Source organism: Nilaparvata lugens, chromosome 7 (assembly GCF_014356525.2).
Source record: "Nilaparvata lugens isolate BPH chromosome 7, ASM1435652v1, whole genome shotgun sequence".
Classification (NCBI taxonomy): domain Eukaryota; kingdom Metazoa; phylum Arthropoda; class Insecta; order Hemiptera; family Delphacidae; genus Nilaparvata; species Nilaparvata lugens.
Window position 1 is genome coordinate 14,078,275 of NC_052510.1, and position 21,300 is coordinate 14,099,574.

Genomic DNA, 21,300 nt, shown 5'->3' on the forward strand with positions numbered 1-21,300 from the left:
ACCTACACAAGGGGTATAAGGATTTGTCAATTAGAATCTAAGTCGTCAATCTTTGCATTCCATAATGCGAAAAGAATTCCTCACTGGAATAAGGACAAACCTGCAACAACTCCTCCCTCACCTTAATTCTGAACTTTTCACCTGTTAGAGCCTTTACGTGTGTTGGCAATGAATTATGAAGCCGAATTCTTGCACTCTTTACCCCCTCTCATACATACCAGTTCGATGAATGTCGTCTCGGTTTTGTCTATATCTGGTATTGTATGAGTGGAACAACTCTCCTTTATTGAACCTATCTTTATTCTTATCAACAAAACAAAGAGCCTCCAAAATATATACACCTGGTAGTGAGAGAATCTTTAACTCTTTGAAATAATCTCTACAACTTGCTCTAATAGATTCACCCACCATCACTCTAACTGCTCAATTTGAATCCTAAATATATGTATTGCATGAGTAGAATTGCCCCAAAATATAACACCGTATGAAAGAAGAGAATGGAACACAGCAAAATAAACACTTCTAAGCGTTCCTGCATCCAGCAATTTCTTCACGGTTCTAAGAACAAATACTGCCATAACAATAAATACATGTTTCCATACAAATAAGAAGAACGAAATTCCAAGACTCTAAACAATTATTTGAAATTTATTCTTATAACCTGACGATTGTATTTTTATTCTATATTTTTATTATTTTCAAAGGGTACTACAATTCTATTTTAAAAATACAAAAAATTAACCCCGAATTCATATACCCTGAAGATATGTAACTTCATATATTCAACATCAATTCAATTGACGGAACTTAAAGTCTTGGAACGGTCATGTAAGCTGTAGACCTGTTGATGTGGAAAAATCGAACATACAAATGAAATGTTGTTATTGCTTTGAAGAAAAATGATCATATGACCATATAAACGGTAAGAAGCATATTGGATTGAAGCTTCCTACTCCAAAACGACAGGCCTATTCGAAATCGAACAACAAAGCCGGCTGAAGAAAGCGTTAAATCATGACATTTCACATCCACAGTCAGACGTAACTTTCCTAACAAATCAGAAATCAGATCCAGATGGCAGATAAAGTCATCCACCAGTAGCCTAGTAGCGGCACACTAATATTATGATTTATTTTCGAATGACAACTGAGCCATTCAAATGGGACCGTCGCACCGCTATTTGAATTCTCAAAAGCCATCAATTTCTTTCCGGTAGTCTTCTTTGATAGCGATTTATTGTTATTGGTAACATAGGGATTCCACAGAGGCCGATCGCCCTTCCGAGGGATTTTTCCCTTCCCTTTCCCTGCACCCCTGTCCACATTTTCCCTTCCCACCGACACCACACACAAAACCATTCGTTGGCTATTCATTGGGTATTGAAGTGCTTACAGCGAAAGCCCTTCGATAAGCACCTTTGGCCTACAATAATGGAAGCTGTCTCCACAATAGGATAGCGGCAAGCTTTTCAGGCGGCGGCAGGCTTCAAAGCCTCTAAATTATTCACACACAAACTTTTCAAGCTCCCACTCAAAGCCGGGAAAATTTTCGCTCAACAATTGTCCGCCCGCTCGCCTGCCAATCAGCCGACAATAATTTTCACTTTTCGCATTTCTGACACTTGCTTGAATAATTTAGCGCGAATCAATTAACTGGCGTCGTGAGTGAATTGCAAAATCGACGTACACCAATTAGCGGAGAATTTCAAGAGTGTTCAAACTAGTCGCCTACGGTGCTATTTATTGAAGTCTTATCTGATAGAGAATAGTAGGATAAGTTGAGTGCAAATTATTTTTAACTAGAAACTGTGTTCTTTGCATTATTAATTCACTTGGGAGCTGTTGTGACAGGATGGTCTGTTTTTCACCAAACTTCTGGTATTGATGAGAAAGGATATTTTTGTTGTATTGTATCTAGATAATGAAAACTGAAAACAAATAATACGATGGAGAGGTGAAATAGGCAATCACCTAAAACTGATTCTACTTCTTGCCGTTTGTCACAATATAGTTTGCTGAATTAGTTCATGATAGTTGAAGATCATCGATAAAAAATACTTGATACCGCTATTTATAAAAATGCAATATTCAATCCTCTTATCCATCCCTATCAAACACGAAATATGAATATATTTGGAATTTCACAACCAAGATTAGTTAGCAATTGCAATAGATTTAATAGGCATTACATATGCCACATTCTTTATAGAAATATACCAGCCCACATAAAGCAAATAGCCCTTAGCCTTAACAATTTACAAACGATGTTTAAATTATGTGGTTATTTGAAACCGGCAGGGATGTCGCTGATCAGCTCATCTACTCCTCTTACCGATTTTAATACTATGTATATATTTTTCTTATATTCATCATCATATACATAAATATATCATCATCAATATATTGCTCATAATTAATCATTGTTCAAGTTTTAAATTTTATATTGTGCCATGTTAAAGCTGTATATCGTACTAGGTATATTGTACTACTTCAATTCAAACATATATACTTTCTTCACTAAATTTGATTAACTTTTTATTTTTCAAGTTATATTGTAAATATTTATTATTTTCTTTTTAGTACCAAGTTATTTTTCATTAGAACTCTTTCCCCACGCACAGACTTGTCTATGTGGGGAAAATTCACAAGTTTTTTATATTATTTATACGTGTACTGTATGTGTAATGATTTTGTGAATAAAACTCAATTTGAATTTGAATTTTAAAAAGTACTCTAATCTTTCCACACGTTACTATTTAGTTTCATATTTATTTATTGGATAGAGCAAACAATACAATAGTCGCAGAGTAAAAAACAGGATATTGTCCAAAACTTCTTCTATTTCCTAATTTTGTCTCAAATTGTCAAAATTTTATGTAGGTTATGTCTATTCCAATTTCTACACTAAATTGGCAATATGAAACTACAATCAGAATAAAACAAACAATTTCAAATTAAGATAGATTAATAATAAAACTTTCGTAAAAACATGAAACAAACTTCAAAATCACAATAATTCTATAATAAATTCATATGATACATTGAAAGACCGATTAGAGCAGCTTTAGTTAAAATATAACTACAAACAACTCAACGAAAATTCTAGCGCTTCTATAGCGTAGACCCGTAGACTACTTATTTCATTTCTCACTCAATTTTTTTTTATCAAGAATGTTTTATTGTCACAAACAAAATAATTGCATTGACAAAAGTCACTTCATAAGGATACAGTAACATTGATACTTTGTATACAAGTACACGTTATATATATCATAATATTACCAATTAAAATACAAATAGGCTACTCAAATATTTTATCTACAGACCAGCATTTTTTACACATATATTCATAGTTGGCTTCATGAGTACTCTAACTGCAAGTGTCAGTTTTAATGGAATAACAGAGTGTTCACATTTTTATGAATTCACAAAAAGCGAAGTCAAGTCGTACTCACGACCTTCATTCCAATGTTTAACAGAATGAATGCCTGATTGCCTTCGAATCTTTTCACCAAATGCTTGAAAGTCATCATTTTGAGATAGCACTCTTCCTCACCTAAAATTCTTTCTCCTCTAGTGTCCTTGAACCTTGTGGGCTTTATCTTCCCATCTATGAACTCTTCTGCTATCAATGATAATGCTACTCCATCATTGGCTGCTTTTAATAATCTTTGATACATCTCGGCTAGAAATCAATCAGTGAATGCACGTGATACACAAGACGTGTTTTGGGTGAAGCTATAAATTTATGAAAGATAAACGTGGCGGAAATGAAGTTCATTCACCTTGACTACAAGCCGACAAGGGCTGAATGAAGTTGAATATTATCGTGCCAGCGAATGAAAAGTTACCAACGAATTTTTCACTCGACAGTAAAGTAGGCTACTTCCACTCTCCAATTTCTTTCCAACGCGCGCACGATTCTAGAAACGTTTTCCAGTGAGGGAGGCTCGACGAGAGGGTGGGCAAAATATTGCATGAATGAAAACTTGATCGTAAGTACACCTTTCCACCTGCTACGTCAGGCTTTCCCGTTTTCCAATCTAATTCATCCATTTTCATTGTATTTTCGTGGGCAGGTCCCTCCACACGTTACTGTTACGCCTTTTGGAACTTCGGGCAACTCCTTTCTTTGCCTTCCAACTTATCCACTCCACTTTCATTTTGCTACCTACTTATATTGGATTTTTTGTCTTATCAAGCAGTTCGCTTGCACGCTTCAGATAGTTTCAACTTCCGTCGCAGCTGCCGACATTTACAAACCTTTTACTTTATCTCGTCTCCATTATTTCGAAATTAAATTTTGGGAAAGAATTTTCTTTGTCTCGTCTTGATCATTTTGAGATAGAATTTTGCAAAAGAAATACTCAAAATGGTCTTGACCATTTTTTTTTATTTATTCATTCATTTACAAATACAATTCAGGTGAAAACAACAGGCATTCGCCCAGAACTACTCTGAACCTTAATTTGATATACACAGTGTAGAGGTTATGTAAAATGATAACTTAGTTCACACACTATTTTGAGTCCAAAAAAAATGTATCTACTACAATTTTGAATTTATCAGAATAATTTATTTCAAAATACAAATCCAAACAAAAATTTATATCATAAACATTGTTTAAGATATTCAAGATAATAAAATATAGTTTTGCCTTGAGATTTTCAACTTAAATTCAACATAATACTCATATTAGTTGAGCTGTTCACAATATTCCATGCTGAACGGATCTACCCAAATACGGACGTTACCTAATACTTTACCTAATCTCCTCAGTCCATTTTTGAGACAATAAACATGGAACATTCACACATAAGAAATGTGACCGCTAAATATTGTGCACATGTACAATATATGAAAATATCTATAAAGATCTCTATGAACTATTTCAAAGTAATATATTAATTATTATCCCAGTATGATGTGAGGATTATTTATCAATTTCCTCAAAAGGACTAGAGATCTTTCTAGGTCCAGAGTCTAGAGTATTCCTAAGACTAGAGAACTGAAGGAGTAGAATACTCCTTTCACTTTTTTTGGATGATCTAAAAGATTGATTTATGTACAATAAATTTGATAATAACATTGAGGGGATTTATAGCGTTACGAAATACTATACGTTTAAAGGTTATATGAAAATTTATGTTTGCGGTAGATAGTAGCGATAATACACCACAATGAAATGTAAGCTGGCTGGATATAATACAGCTAATGTTGTTCTGTGTTAACATCAAACATGAAAGTTTTCACTCTTTGTTCTACTACATGAAATTCACCTTCCAGTTTGACTTTGGGCCCCTAACTTCGGTCTGGAAAATGGCAGAGTTAAATGTAGGAGAAGCGGAAAATTCCAACTTTTCCTTTCTATTTTCGACAATAAACGTTTCTAAAAAATGACTTTGAGCACAGCAAAGGAGCAAGTTACTTGCCTGAGTGGAAGTTTCAGAGCTGAGTAGCGCTACTGCAAAATCTCTTGCGACAGCGCTTTATAAAATCGTAAAAGTTTTCCCTTGGATCCACTCGTTTTTGACACTACTCTGAAGCGGATCTACTCCTCTTATTCTTTTTATTCTTCTCTCTCTCCTTCTGATTGTTCCCCATCGTTGTCGCCGAGACCAAAATCTTGTTCTTGTTTCTCAAGCACAAACCAGAAACTCTGCTGAGTACAATCAAGAAAATTTGTGCAAATTAATTAAAACTGTCAATTAGCAACTTAGTTTTCATCTCCTACAATATCCTACCATCGCCACTCAATACCCAGCAGATTTATAGAACAATCCAAAAATGTTTTCCAAGTTTTTCCATAACAATTAGAGTAAAACAATCACTACCGTGTATTTCAAGACCGGATATCATCCAACTATTCTATTGATTGAAACTGTAAATTGAATTGGTTTGGCACAGATTACACACCATTCTCAGAAAAATTTCAACTTTCTACCATTAAATTTTGAAAAATGATAGCAATCCAATTTATCTGGTGTCATTTTTTATCTTTCTCTACCTAAACTTGCTCACTTCCAGAAGCTACTTCTATACTTGAAAGTATAATACTTAGTATTGAATTCAAAGAGGCGAATACTTATGAGTGGAAGTAATATCATACAATAGAAGTTTCGTTGAAAAATATTCATATATCACTAACCTCTCTTTAATAGAAATAATCAATTTTGGAATGGACAAAAGAAATATCCTCCATAAATAACTAGTGTATAATGATTTTCAAAATGTGTTGCATTAGCAGCAGTTGATAGAGCACTTCAAACACAACAGCAATCTCGAACAATAATTATGCCCACAATAGACCTATCTGTCTATCAGATTGTCACATTAATTTGACACAATACGAGCCCCTTGAACCATTCATCCTCATGGGAGTACGCCAATAATCAATAATCATCAAGCCCCCTACAGCACAGATTAGGGGAGATATTTGAGCGAACAGTAACTCACAACAAAATATTGGTATAATGAGTAAATCACTCATTATTTATGTGATTCTTGGATGAAGCCTACAATAGTAGTTTTGTTATAGAGGTTAACATTAGGGTGGATTGGAGCGTGTTGTGATCACACGTAGGCTCAGTATTGTTTCTCTATTCTATTTTTCAGAACCGTTATTTTTCAGTAGGCTTATCAAAGCCTGTGTGGATTAATCCACACTTTCAGTATTTGGCCAGGAATTCATGTTATGTGAACATTATTATCACTAGAGAAGAGCCACTGATTGATAAAATACATAGAAATCAAAACGAGAGTCGGATCACTCATAGCATCGCCTATCATCTCTAACGTAATAAAGGAAAGAATTGGCTATTTACTGGAAAGAATTAGCTACGTACTGGATAGGAAATTCACGAATGACGCATCATCACGACTAAACTACTAGACTGACTTACTTGAAATTTAGGAAAAATTTTCTTAATTCACCAAGGATGGTTACAGGACTATTTTCAAAATTCTTCAAGATTTCATTACGTCAAGTTTCCAGTTTGTCAAGTTTTAAATTGAACTCTGGCGGAGCACGGGTTACCTGCTAGTCTGTAATGTAATGAAGGAAAGAATTTGCTTGAACATGTACTGAGTAGGAAATTTACGAATGACACATCGTCTAAACTACTAGACTGATTAACTTTTAACTTAGCATATAGATTCTTAATTATTTAGTAAGGATGCTTACAGGACTATTTTGAATCATTCAAGATTTCAGTGGGTTTGTCACTTAGTTTGTTCTGTTCTCTTAGTTTGTCAAGTTTTTAATTAGACACTTGCAGATCACGGGTTATCTGCTAGTCTAACATAATACTCATATTTATGTTCATTCTATTATCTGTGGTGAAGTTCACCCTTTCACCCCATCTTCTATGCCTCACCTCTCTTTACCAAGTCATTGATATGGCAAAAAATTATTAATAACAATATAATTGTTTAACTTCCATACAAGTAAAGTGGGTTTATGACAAGAAAACTATTATCCATATTTCATAATAAGTTATCAGGCAGTTTATTTATTTATTTATTCAATCATTCAGAATTATACAACTTACAGAAAAGTACCACAGGCTAACTTACGCCCAAAACGTTTCCAATTCTAATTTTTACAACAGTCCAAATGTAGCTAGAGGTTATGTGTCACTTCAAAATTCATAGTTGATATAAGCATAGAGAAACAATAGCGTAAGTAGATATCCCATGGTATAGGGCGTTTATGTCGCAACTTTTACTGTTATCTCAAGCCGATAGTTCATGTAATTCTTTCCCGTGAAGCTGTGTGACACTGGTAGTCTCTCATATTGTGCCGTTCATACACTCTCACCCCAACAAAACAGAAAAATTCGACAATAAAAGAAAGCAATCATAGGCTTGAGATAACAGTAAAAGTTGCGACATAAACGCCCTATACCATGGGATATCTACTTACGCTATTGTTTCTCTATGATATAAGTTACTTAAGTTACAAACTTATAAGTTTGTAAGAAAGTTAAAAATTACTTTATTTGATTGAATAAACTTGATTAAACTGGAGCACCCACCCCACTCTTCTCATTAATCAAATATATCGTGAAAAGTCAGCTGCAAGTAGTTTAGATGTTGAACACAGCGAATTAATTTAATGCAATAACAGTGTTGTGCCTTGGATGGGACTTTGTCAAACATTGAGCCCTCCTACCCCCTACCCCCACCTCCTACCTGGGCCGCAAGATTTAGTCAGCGAGACTCATTGTTCCGGCAGGATACTAGCCTACTTGATTGAGTTGTTACACGCTAGCTTAACTCCGCAAGCACGCTCATCTCTCTCAAATTCTCCCCCCTCATTCCCTCTCACTCACTCTTGATAGTGCGTCATCTCTCTGTCTCACAAGGGCGTCTTCCAAGCAATGCTATCCTGGTTGGCGGCCATATTGATCTAACATACTCCAAGGCCATCAGTCACTGAGTCAGTGGGTGTTTCTAATAGAGAGATACGTGACACCAGGAGCTTCCCACTTCCAAAAACAACACATCTCGATGCGGTTGGAACTGCTTTGTCAGGCTGTTGAAAGGAATGATCTAGTTGGTTTTCTTAGGATGGTTGATTCATATTTTAAATTTGGAGCAATGTTGTTTGAATTTTGCATACTTTTGCTTGAATTTTATCATATCAATGAGATAAGGAAGATGTGATATTTTGTAATATTGTACAAGGAATGAATAAATTTGAATTTGAATTTGATATCATCCTTTTGACTTTTGATTTCTTACTGGTGAAACGTTTTTTAATATGAGAAGATTTTGACTAGTAGGAAATCAAAAGGCCAAAGGATGACACCCCTTCTTCTCTATATCGAAGAGCACGTTTAACTATCGGTCCCGGCTGAAGTATTACGGTTGTAAGGTTCATTGACGGCTTAAATTACACATCGGCTTGAATTCAGTCGAGGTCGGACCTCCCGCAAGGGACTCTTCACCTACAAAAGTCATACGAATTTATTTTACTTTTTACTGGTGATGTGGACTAAGAATTGTACATGAGTAAATTTGGTGAAAGGTGATATATACAGTCAACCACATCCAAAACATTACCGAACTTACTAAAATTACGTAGCGTATTCTTTTTAATCAACGTTCAGTAAATCAGTTTGACAAAATTTCAAGTCTATAAATTTGTCTATAAATAATGTCTGTAAAATAATAATCTATAAATTTGAAACTTGAATAAATATTGTTATCCTTCTATATGGGAGTGTGTAAATGTTAGTACACAATTTCTTGGTTTCTTTCAAATACAAAATTCTTATTCCTAAAGCAATTCAAAGTAAAATCTAGCAGAATTCATTTCTCAATTTCCAACTACGAAAGACTGAGAAGTCCTGTTAGAAAAGGTGTAATATGAGGATTTACTTTCTCAATACTAGGATTTACATTAACTAAACATTCAAAAAATTGAGATGTATAGTATCATCTATTCCTTCCATCTGACTGTACATTCAAATTGAAAACTGAAAAAAATTGCAGAGAAAGAGTATCATTCACATTTCGAAGATTCTTCCAATTTTGACAATCCCACTCCTCAAGCAACACAGCATTCATTCAAGCACTCTTAATTTCTTAAGACAGTCAATTTCGAACTTCCTCTTCCGTCTTGCGAACAAACTTTGGACAGTCCGTCCATTGAGTGAGAGAGGCAGCCATGATAAGATTCACTCTACACTGTCAGCATTTCTTACAAAACTTACACCAACGCCGATGCCAACAGTAGAAAGAGCACACAGTAAAAGAAGCACGCTCCATTTGGAAGTAGCCTGTATCATCCACTCTGCGCCAACAATACGTCCAATCAGCACAGCTTCCAATGAGCAGACAACTCGATTCTTGCCGTACAACCCGTGAATATAAAGATCGCTCCGATCGATTCCCATCCCGTCCCGTCCGGTGAACTGTGAATGGTGTACGAACATGGACTGAATCTCAACTCGCAACGTTCCATTCAATCTTATCCACACTCGAGCTGCACAATGTTTATTTCCAATGTTGAACTTTGTGAGTAACAAGTGTTCAATCCGGAACTGAGTAGGAAACGGATTGAATTATTATAGAACTTACGACTGAGAACGTGCAGATGAGTGCTGGTAATATACAATAGGGAATAAGAACAATTTCTTGTACAGAAACTGCAACTCAAGACAATAACTTCAAGTCAATGTAAGGAGGAAAGCATGGGATGAATTTTGAGAGATTGCAATTATATTATTTCTTCGAATTATTGAAGCAGATTGAATTATTGTAGAACTTACGATTGAGAACGTGCAGATGAGTGCTAGTAGTAGGGAATAAGAACAATTTGTTGTACAGAAACTGCAACACAAGACAATAACTTCAAGTCAATATAAGGAGGGAAACATGGGATGAATCTTGAAAGTTCGCAATTATGTTATTGCTTCAAATCCATAAACATGGACTGTAAGAGAATCAGAAGTAATAGTTTTATTCTTTCACAATATTGGAACATATCTACAGTGTGTTCAGTGAATCTTCGGAGTGATGTTTCTTCTTATAAAGTCGGATTTCCACATATCAGTATCAGTGTACGTATCAGGTGAAGTGGAAATATAATTCCTATGAGTTCTTATTGAACTATTCATACTACTCGTCCAGACTGTGTGGGAATATTCCCATTGGAACTCTTAGGAATAATATTTTCACTGCTCCTATAACGTACACTCATACTGATATGTGGGAATCCACTTTAAAACTTTCCCCACCTACAAAAATCAATACCAATATTTAATCAATTGCAATCAGTTAGTTCTTCAATCACTACAGTTCTTAATACAATAGACCATTCACAATCCACGATTATTTCGATAAGTATTAGTTGAAAATGTTATTATTATACAGTAATAACTATAAGGTAGTAACTATTCTCCTCCAATCCGGAAAATTAAAATAACAGTTTCAACTAATACTAATCGAAATAATAGTGAATTGTAAATGGTCTATTGTATTAAGAACTGTAGTGATTGCAATTAATCAAATATCAAGAGGACTGATAACTTTTCAAAGTAACATTGGTAACAAAGGTGTGTGCTGATATAGCTAGTTGTTCTTGTGGTAAGATACAATACAAACTGTCAGCCTTGATTGCATGGGAAGCGTTCACATTATTCACAGGCAATGCCGACAGTTTGAAGTATAAATGATGCTGTAGATGATTCCAATAAACCGAATTAATTAGAGAAGACTAACTGGATTCCATTCAATATTCCAATTACCAGTGAGTCTTACAAGAGACCTGTTGATTTCTCCAAAGTGACTAAATCAGATGCAATCGTGTGTGAACAGAATCGTTGCAGAAGTAGAGAGATGAATGCAGGATTCGAATAGGAATTTGTTGGGACGATAGATAAGCGGATTGAACAGGGATTTTCTAATCCAATTGATCAGATTTCACAAGCAGTCTGAATCTGCTTTACAGAAGCCATAGGACTGCTTTACATTGGAAAATTATCTAGTGTAGGCATGACTCTCGTCATGTCTTGTTGATTCAAATTGTAAAAAGTAATTGATTGATGATTTTCATGAATTTCGTTTTGCACCATTTTGTTGACCTGTTTTCAATAAACTGTTTTTTATTTGATGTATTAATGATACTGAGGTATTCATATTGCGATATTGAGGATGAGATATTGAGTACAATCCTGTAATTAGATTCCTAACAGTGGTTTGACCGATAATTAACTATTGAATGCGATGAACGAGGTATTTAATAATGTAGAGTTGACTGACTGAATTTACTTTCCATATTTCCTACTCCGGAGAACCATCTTGTTCAGTTTGAAATTGCAGAATTTGAAATTACGTTGAGTGTGATATTCTCCTTGACACTAGCACTAGCGGTATTTATTCAATATTTCAATATCCAATTCAATTTATTTTTACACACACATACAAGTTAAATACAGAGAATAACAAAAAGAACTCATGCAAACAACAGCAACAACAATACACATTAAAACAAAATAAAAAGAAAGTGGTACAAGAAAAAGGATGGAAGATTGAAGGGTTTTTCCAACTATAAATATCCATGTACTAGGGAAACCTTCAATCCTTAAGAAGGTAAAAAAGGTATCAGGAAAAGTGAATAGACGGTAGCTGTGAAAGGATTGATTGATTGTTTGAGTAGTTTATTCATGTAGATTACAACAATATATACTGGCTTATACACTTATATAAAATAGCTTACAATACAGCAAAATTATAGATGAATTTACATAATATAGACTGAGAAAATTATTATTGAACTGTATATGATATGAAAAAAGATATTAAAAAAAGGATGGAATAGGGTGAGAATAATAAGGGAAGGATGGAAAAAGAAATCAATAGGACCAGTGTTAAAAAAAAGATTTGTTATACTAGATGAATATTACAAATGATTGCAGAATAAGCAAGCACACAAGTCAGAAGAGTAAACTTTGAAGAGAAACATCTCATAGAAAAAAGAAGTATGATGATAAATTCTCAAAATCTTGATTATAGACATTGAATTATTCTAACCTAATTTAAAATTACCTAATTCAAAAAATTAACAATCTTTACCATTATAAGTCTTCACCATTAGTCTTATGCAATCGATGTTTTTGACAATCCATTCCACTGGAGTCACAATGCATCTCATATTTCAATGCAGTTGACATAAATGATGTTTTAAGAGCTTCTATGATAAGATAGCTGAATATTTATCTTGAGTTTGGTTCTTGAGAACAAATCATGATGATGTGAATGGAATAAAGTTGAGATGAGGTAGATGAATACGGTTGTAGATTGATAGAATAATGTGAAAATACTTGGAAATTGCTAAAATAGTGAATCCGGAGAAAACAAGCAATACCGATGGAGACGAATAAATATAGCAATTTCTCTCGAATGCAATTTTTATCAGCTCTATGTTCTATCTCAACGCCCCAAGCTCTCGATTTATGCATTGAAAAAAGAGATACGCCAAGAATTGATTGGCAAATAAATATGGACTCTGCTCACATGGAAACAATAAATTCGAATCATTGATCTATTCCCTTTTCTACCTCCAGTTTGCTTCTTCTCTTTCTCTCTTCTCTCCTCTTTCGCAACAGACGCCAAACTCTTCCCCTCCCTCATCCGCCATCCGCCATTAACCTAAAGTTCAGTTGCACTGAAATCGGCTAATAAATTTCAGCATGAAACTACACAAGTCGAACCTTCCCGCCAATAATCATTAATATAACTTCCTCCTGAAATGGCTCGGAGTTTCCAATTAGAAACAGCTATTTATCATTGCTCAATACTGGAAAATGCATTTTCCGGCCGGAGAAAAACTCGGGGAAAATAGGGCCAGGTCGGAAAAATATTCTTGCAGCGAATGGAAATGGGAGCGCTGCTCTCCCTTTTGTGGCGCGGAAATGAAGGTCTTTATAATAATCTGTGGAGCGCTTACTTAACAATGGCCACAATTAGAACCTCTGTACCTCATTTCCTTCATTATCTGTTAGATTTCCTGGGATCTTACGTTGTTATTGGCTGCATTTACACTCACTATCATCTGCTCACAATATTCACAACCTAGAATTATCTTTCAGTTTACGATAGAGCTTGGAAAAACACCGATTGAATTGTACTGCTCGGTGTGCGTTATGAAGGCAATGATGGGATTGACTTCCTGGTGCTCTCATATATGTATATCTTCAAATAAATGAATAATAATCATTATTCGTGCGTAAATCAGTAGGATATTCATACTAGTAATTCTGTGAAGAGTGAACCTCGCGCTCAGTGAGTTACATTGACCTGTTGTTATGTTTTCTCAAAAATTAATTAATAGTTTATCAATTTAAAGTGTCTAGAAAAAATCCTAAATAAGCATACAGCTTTCTGTCCTATCGTACCGTGACGTCCCGGAATGTGAGTGTGAGCGCTGTTATCAGGTCTGGCTGCCGTAGATTCGCCAATCCAATCAACTCATCAGAGAACATTCTGTGTTGTTGTGTTGGCGAAAAATCGGTGTGTTGAAATTAACAAAATAAACTTCCATAATTCTGATTTCCTACAAACTTCATTTCTCACTTTTCATTATTTTAGTAATCAATTTCTTTTCAATAATATTTGTTTCAATTTCAATCATCAGATTAAAAAAGGAACATATCCGTCAAATTTCATGAAAATCTATTGCTGCGTTTCGCTGTAAATGCGCGACATAATTATAAACATTTAAACATGAAGAGAAATGCAAAACAGTCACTTGAATCTTAGACCTCACTTCGCTCGGTCAATAACTATGAGATGGAGTGTATAAATTCGAGTTACCGGACATGAAAAAATCTTTATAATAGCATATTAGATATTATTAATTATATACATGATAAAAATAGCAATCTATCAATCAACTTCCTCCGGTTTTTTTATGCAAAATACGGTAACCAGAGGGTTTATTTTGTTTTTTAACAATGCTTGACAAGGAAGTTCATAGTGGAGGATCGTAAAATATAGATGGGATTTGACTGAATGTGAAGTAATTACAAAGCGGGTCCAACAGGTAGGTTCGATGAGATTGTTTCTGACATCAGAAAATGAGTGGTACGACGATTGAGAGACTTAGTTGGTACAAAAACACTATGCAATGTTCTTTAGCAGGATTGTGGGTAAATAAAATCAAGATAAAATACTTTCGAAATTTATGGAGAGCTGGTTGATGAGAGATAATTTATGAAAGGTGGATATTGATGATTTAAATCTCTTCAATAAAATGATCTTATTTGGGATACCTAATTTCACTGAAGCAAATAGAATTTTATTGAAATATGATATCCGATTGAAACTAAAAGCAAAATAATTATAAAATAAAAGGGAACGAAGCAAGTAGAGTGGATATGAAAAGGCTTTTCATCTATTCAGGGGTTTATTGCAAATGTTCACTAATGATCCCATCTAATGAAAAGTTTCATTTGACAAATCAATCAGCTAGAGAAGAACTCCTCCCGAATCAACTCTACCTCGAACTCAAAACTAATGTACTGTTCCCTCTTTTTCATATCTCTCTGCTGTCGAGATAGATCTAGGAGTGTGATCCTATTTCCTTTTTGTTTTCCCTGTAGATATCGTCTCTTCTGTTATTTTTAAAACCAAATACTGTACGGGCACACATAGCTATGCAATTATTTTTCTCATCAATATTTTCAGTTCTTCAGCAACTATATTTACTGTACGGATCTGTTGAGTATCTCTGCATAGATGAAGTTTACGAGGTACAAAAAATGTTCTCGAAAGTTTCATCATGTATATCATAGGATGTGTTGTATGGAACTAAACCACAACCTTATTTTCAACTGTAATCCAGTCCCTCTTTCGATGATCCTCCTAACCCTCCACAATTCCAAATAGTGCAGAGATGGACGTTTTTCAATTAAGAACGGAATTCAATTAAACTGGAGATCTGGCTGCATTGACTGATTTTGTGTTGTTCCAGTGGTCACACAGCGATTCAAAGCAAATAGTGCTGAGGAATCTGGACTTCACTGCTTCAGGTGTCTACTCCTGTGAGGTGACCACCGATCATCCTATCTACACGAAACCTTCTGATGATCAAGAGCTGACCATAATGCGTGAGTAAACATGTCTTCACATATCCTAAACAGAATCATATCATTCGTTCTATTCGTTGGTTACCCATTTCATAATCTAAATCCTTCATCAATTTGTTTTTCCTTGTAGTGCAAATCGAGAGGTGAAAAGCATTAGCTTATAATTTGAGAATTATACTGAATTGATGTCATATTAGAGAATACAAGCCTTCAATGTCACACTTACACTGCATGCATTATCGTATAAAGATTGATCGCACAATAATTAACGAAATCTCTCAAAGAATCCATTTGTTCTCAGTGTTCTCACTCCACATGAATTGGAATGTACCAGCATCCAATTTGGGGTATCCTCTTTTTTCAGATGTATTCAAATAAATTGACGAGGGAATTTAATCTTGACAAGACAAACAAAGAAGATATGATTTCTCAAACCTCACAGAGCTCCCAGTCTAGATGATATGCGGATCAGCTCCCATCTATTTTGAGAAAATAAATTGTAATGTATCACGTTTGATGGCATAAAATTGAAACAGCTTCTTGAATAGGAAGCAACATATGGAGTAGTTTATAAATACTATCAACTCCATCCGCATTATCATAAAGCCCGATATTTTAATAATATCACTTGTATAATTATCAAGAGAACTACAAGTAGAACGACTTCTCATACAGGTTCACACAACTACGAATACAACATGTCTGATTATTTATGAACATATTATTATTGAGGGATATTCCTGGAATAATGAATTATCTGAGCTCTTGTTTGAAACTGATTGATTCATACAAGAAGTAGCTCATCAAAAATTATAGGGAGAGGGAAATTAAGGTAACCTTGTGCTATTCCTCTCCCAAATTTACACATTGTTACACATTGTGCGAAATAAGATACGTCTTATAGTTGTTCACTTCAAAAAATTTTCAGTTCCTAATTATAATAAAGTAGATTTTTAAATTCAGATGTTTCAAAACCAAACATATGTAAAAGAAAAACTTCACACTATTATCACGACAACTTCAGATACGGCTGTTCAGCTCTTGATAGAATTAGTAATGAGTGAATATGATAAATGTGGATTAGAAGCTGTATTGAAAATGGTAGCTGTGAAGAAGAGCGTAAATTACAGAGAATATATTATTACGATGAAATTATAGATGGATAAATATGATGAAGAAACCTATATTTATGATGGAATACGTGAGGATTTCCAGGGAAAGCGTGTAGGTGTTAGTCACCGAGCGTTGACAAAATTCAGCCGGCAATCTGTTACTCAGAGAGTTTAAATCCTGTCAAAAAGACATTGAATCCCTTGCGGAATGGGAATGCACGCCGTTCTGTGGAGGCAAAATGGCTTTCCAGGAGTGTGATTCACATCAGCCTGTCAGTATTATTTGAATGGGACGCAATGATTTTACAAATAATGAATGCTGACTATTCGAAGTGTGCTTTGCAGGTTGCAGGTAGTGAGATTCAGAAGAGCCCTGTCAGCATTGGTTGGATGGAAAGCATTGATCCAACATATATAAGGTATGCTGACAGTTTGAAGTGGCTTTACAGGTAGTGAGATCAGCATCAGTCTGTCAGCATTGGTTGAATGAGTATTAATGATGTTATATAAATGAGGAGCACTGACAATTTTTAGTGAACCGACTGTTGAATCGGGGAATTCCAGGCGCGTCTGTTTCAGCTCCAGAATCCTCCAGCTCCAGTCAGCTATACATCACAACGGCAGCCACCATCTTGGAGAGACCGCTTTGATTTCGGAATCTGGTGGAGCTGCGCAATTCTCTCCAGACCTGCATCTCTACGACTGTGACGTCATGAATTATTCACATCATTTATTACGAAGATGCGCCTTTAATGTAGTTGGGGAATAATTACTGTTTCTGAAGAGCAAGAAATATGGAAATATGAAAGTGTGGTTATAAAGATACAAGTTGTGTGATATGCAGTATTCCAAAATACGAGTTACAGGAATGAAAACCATAATGGTTTTCATAAAGTTTCAAATCATGCAAAGCTTTATAGTTCCAAATGTTTTATTTATTTGAACAAAAAAAGTGAGTTACAAAGATATACATTATAACATTTAGTTTTTGTACGGTTATCTAGTGCAGCTTAGAAATTGCCTTAGAACTAGACAGGCCTACACACTTCCAGACCAGACGAAAGACTCAGACTGGTCAGTCTCTGTGGTCTGGTCTGGAAGTGTGTAGGCGGCTTTAGTATGCTACACACGTCAGGATGGTAGCTGCGCTGAAGTTTAGTCGAAGCTCTCTCAAAGGGCAATCAGCATCCTCGTGAAGTCGATTTGTGGTAAAAAACGTTGATAGTTTTGGTTCTAAAACTATGTTTATTTTTGCCTATAAAAATTTTCAGAAATAATTATTACAACGATCTCCGGTTTTTTTACTTTCCTTGCCCTATTACCATAGGTAAGGAAAGTATTGCTTTCCGAAAAAAATAAGGTACCCCAATTTCTAAATTTCCCCTGAGTTTTCTCAAGTGAACTGTTAAGGTGCGTACAGATATACGCGCCGCGAACATGAGCAATTTACTTTTAATTAGCTGACTATATCTGTATTTTTACAGAAACGGTAAGATACATATATAAAAAGCTCTGGCATCAGCTGATTAAATGTGAATTTATTTCTCATGTTCGCGGCGCGTAAATCTGTACACACCTTTAGATGAATATTGAGAATGGATAACCACTATTTCTTCAACTGGGATTTATAGAAATCAGGAAGACAGGTTTTCACTTAGTTCTTCTTATCTTTTGTGGAAGGGTGTTGGGGTGTGAACAATATAGCCAACAACAATGATGTACGTTTGGTTTGGAGTACACCTTGATCATCGGCTTCAATATTTCCAATCGTTATTCAACTTCGTACATACTCATCATGCAGGAAACTCATTTAGCATATTCATATTATGATCTTGAAAAAATTTTTCAATAAATCATGAAGGATACAAGTCCAACTCAATAATGGAAATTAGAATGGAAAAGAAACCGAAATCATGAGTTACGTTACTGGAATATGTACTAGTAAGGTAGAAGTCTTGAAAATCTCAATTCCACGATTGAGCCTTGACCATGATTGCTGGTAGTGGTTTCAACAAGCATACTTATCAAATTATGTTCCACCTTATGAGTAACCTCCAGTTGGATTTAACAGGTTTATAATGGAATCTCACACTTTTTATAAAATGCCTTATTGCAATTTCAGAATGCTGTTTTAAGGTTCACACTACCACACTGCGAAGTTGTTTTAATCCTCTATTCTATCTACGTCTAAAACTAAGTTTTTATAGAAATATGTTGCTTATCTGAATTGAATACTTTGTGGCGCTGTGGTGAGCAGTGGACGCGCGGTCTGCACCATCAATCTATGACGCTCTCTTGTCTGGTGATGACACTCCCCCGAGAGTTTCCAGTGATAAATCATGGCCAGGATTATCTGCCATGAATTTCATTGCACATTTTTCGCCTTCTTTGCAGCCTTGAAATGTTCAAGGCAGTGAGTAACTTCAGTGAAGTTGGAGATAACAAAGAAGGAATCTGTGGACTGAACAGTTTTCACTTTAAAAATATGGGAAGCTGTGATCAAATATTCTTAATCATTACGATAAGCCTAGTTTATAGCTGTTGCTTCACAACATAACTGTAGTACTGCTAAGATACACTGCCCAGTTTTTCGTAATAATCTTATATCACACACAGGACCTGGTTTAAGGAATAAAAGAGCTAAGATCTCAGGTGTTAACTGAAAGCCCGATTCCTCTTAATAAGGATGTTTTGATTGGAAATTCTATATTCCAATCATTCTTCTCCCCAATATGGTGGATAAGTAAACAATAGGCTATACTTCAAATGGAACAGCCCTGTTTCAAGACTATGAATTTAGCATGAATTGATTTCTGGAATATTCTCCCCACATAGTATAAATGATAGTATTAAACGGAATAGATGATTTAATTGTGTACGTATATAACATCTCAATTTGTATGTAGTCGTATTATAAACAGTTGCAGACAGGTCTTGAAAAGATGAAGGTGGAATCAGCCACTGTCACTACCTGGCAACTATAGAGACTCGGAGCCAGCAGTAAATGATTCTAGTAACCAGTAGTTTTCACCAGCAACAGCCTGGTACTTAATGCGTTACAGCTCTCAAAACAGTACTATGACAATAGTATAATGCACAGGAATCCCAGTAAAATACAAGATAATTAGCCATCGTGATGAAATACATTGGAGTCTCCACAGCTCGATAAGATGATAGGTCTCTCTCAAATCGTTCACATTATCTACAAAAACAACGTCATAGTTCCTGAATTACTTGAATTAAATAACACAAATTTTTTTTCACTTTTTGTGTAGTTGAGAAGTTGATATTGTGGTAATTATTCATATTGAATGAAAAAGACTAAGAAATTGTCAATTAGTTTGTCTTTTAGTTTATCAGAGATTGACAATGGTGTAATAACCGAAACCGATCTTTCTAAGTATCAATAAATCTGTGTCTTAGTCTTCTTCATTCAACAAATTATTATTGTCGGTAGATACAAGCATTATCATAAAGCATGATAATCATGGCTAGGATTACGGCCATCGTGGTGCAATACATTGGAGTCTCAACAGCCTTATAAGATGATAGGTCTCTCTCAAATCGTTCACATTATCTACAAAAACAACGTCATAGTTCCTGAATTACTCGAATTAAATAACACAAATTATTATTGTCGGTAAATACAAGCATTATCATAGAGCATGATAATCATGGCTAGGATTACGGCACAGGTGTTCTCTTCTAGTAATGATAGGATTTTTAAAAAGAAGGTCAGATTATTGAGATTTCAAGGTGAGGCAAAAATGATGAAAAATCCAACCTCTATGATGGCCAAAATGTAAACTAGGCATTGGAGGAGGAAGGGTAGGAGCAGGAGGAGGTGGTGGAGGAGGAGGGGGAAGTAATATTTGGGAGTCCACACCTACTGTGCCTTATTGGATTGTAAGATGTATAAATTAAGGCTGAGGAAATATTATGCATAAAACGTGGATGGAGTCTGAATACGAGATTCAGAAGAGAGCAGGGTTTGCTGATAAAAAAGAAGGACGAGAAGAAACGCATAACTTATGCGTTGCATGTTTTCGTGATCTTCTACGAAGCCTGAACGGCTAAGAAAGCAGGAATAATCAAGTTAGCTGTGGAAGGTCCTGGAATTAAGGATGGGCAGGACGAAAGGACCCCCAGGGACTCGGTCGGAAGAGGGAGAAGGAAAAGAAGGAATGAATAAGGGGTAAAAGGAGTGAATAGGCAAACTTTGAAAAAAGATGAGGCGGAAAGTGCTTTCTCCGAATTCAAACACTCTGAATTAACGGTTATCCAGTTGATTTTTGTGAAAATATTTGTGTTAGTTCAGGAGAATGTCAATTTATAATTCACCCAGATCCTGTTGACCTTTGTATTGTTTGAGGTACTCTTTTCGATTGAGTCGAGTTTTTTAGAATTTTATTCTCACATGATACAGTCCGCTTCTTGGAATTTCCGTTCTGCTTCACTGAGGTATTTTTATCTACGGGGAAAATTTCGCTAATGGGAAAAAAATGTTAGATGTTGGAGTTTTCACGCTGACGGGACATTTGCTCATAAGATGAAAAAGTTAGAATCACAAGTTTGTTTGTTAGAACAGTTTTG

At 35.2% G+C, this 21,300-nt stretch overlaps 1 protein-coding gene across 9 annotated transcripts in view; it reads left to right on the forward strand.

Moving 5' to 3' along the window:
- LOC111051029 overlaps positions 1-21,300 on the forward strand; it is a 196,347-nt gene that overhangs the window by 153,109 nt on the left and 21,938 nt on the right. For all 9 annotated transcript variants that reach the window (XM_039432107.1, XM_039432099.1, XM_039432100.1 and 6 more), the window contains one exon: positions 15,481-15,616. In XM_039432107.1, the coding sequence (XP_039288041.1) occupies positions 15,481-15,616 (136 nt within the window). The remainder of the gene's footprint in view (positions 1-15,480; positions 15,617-21,300) is intronic.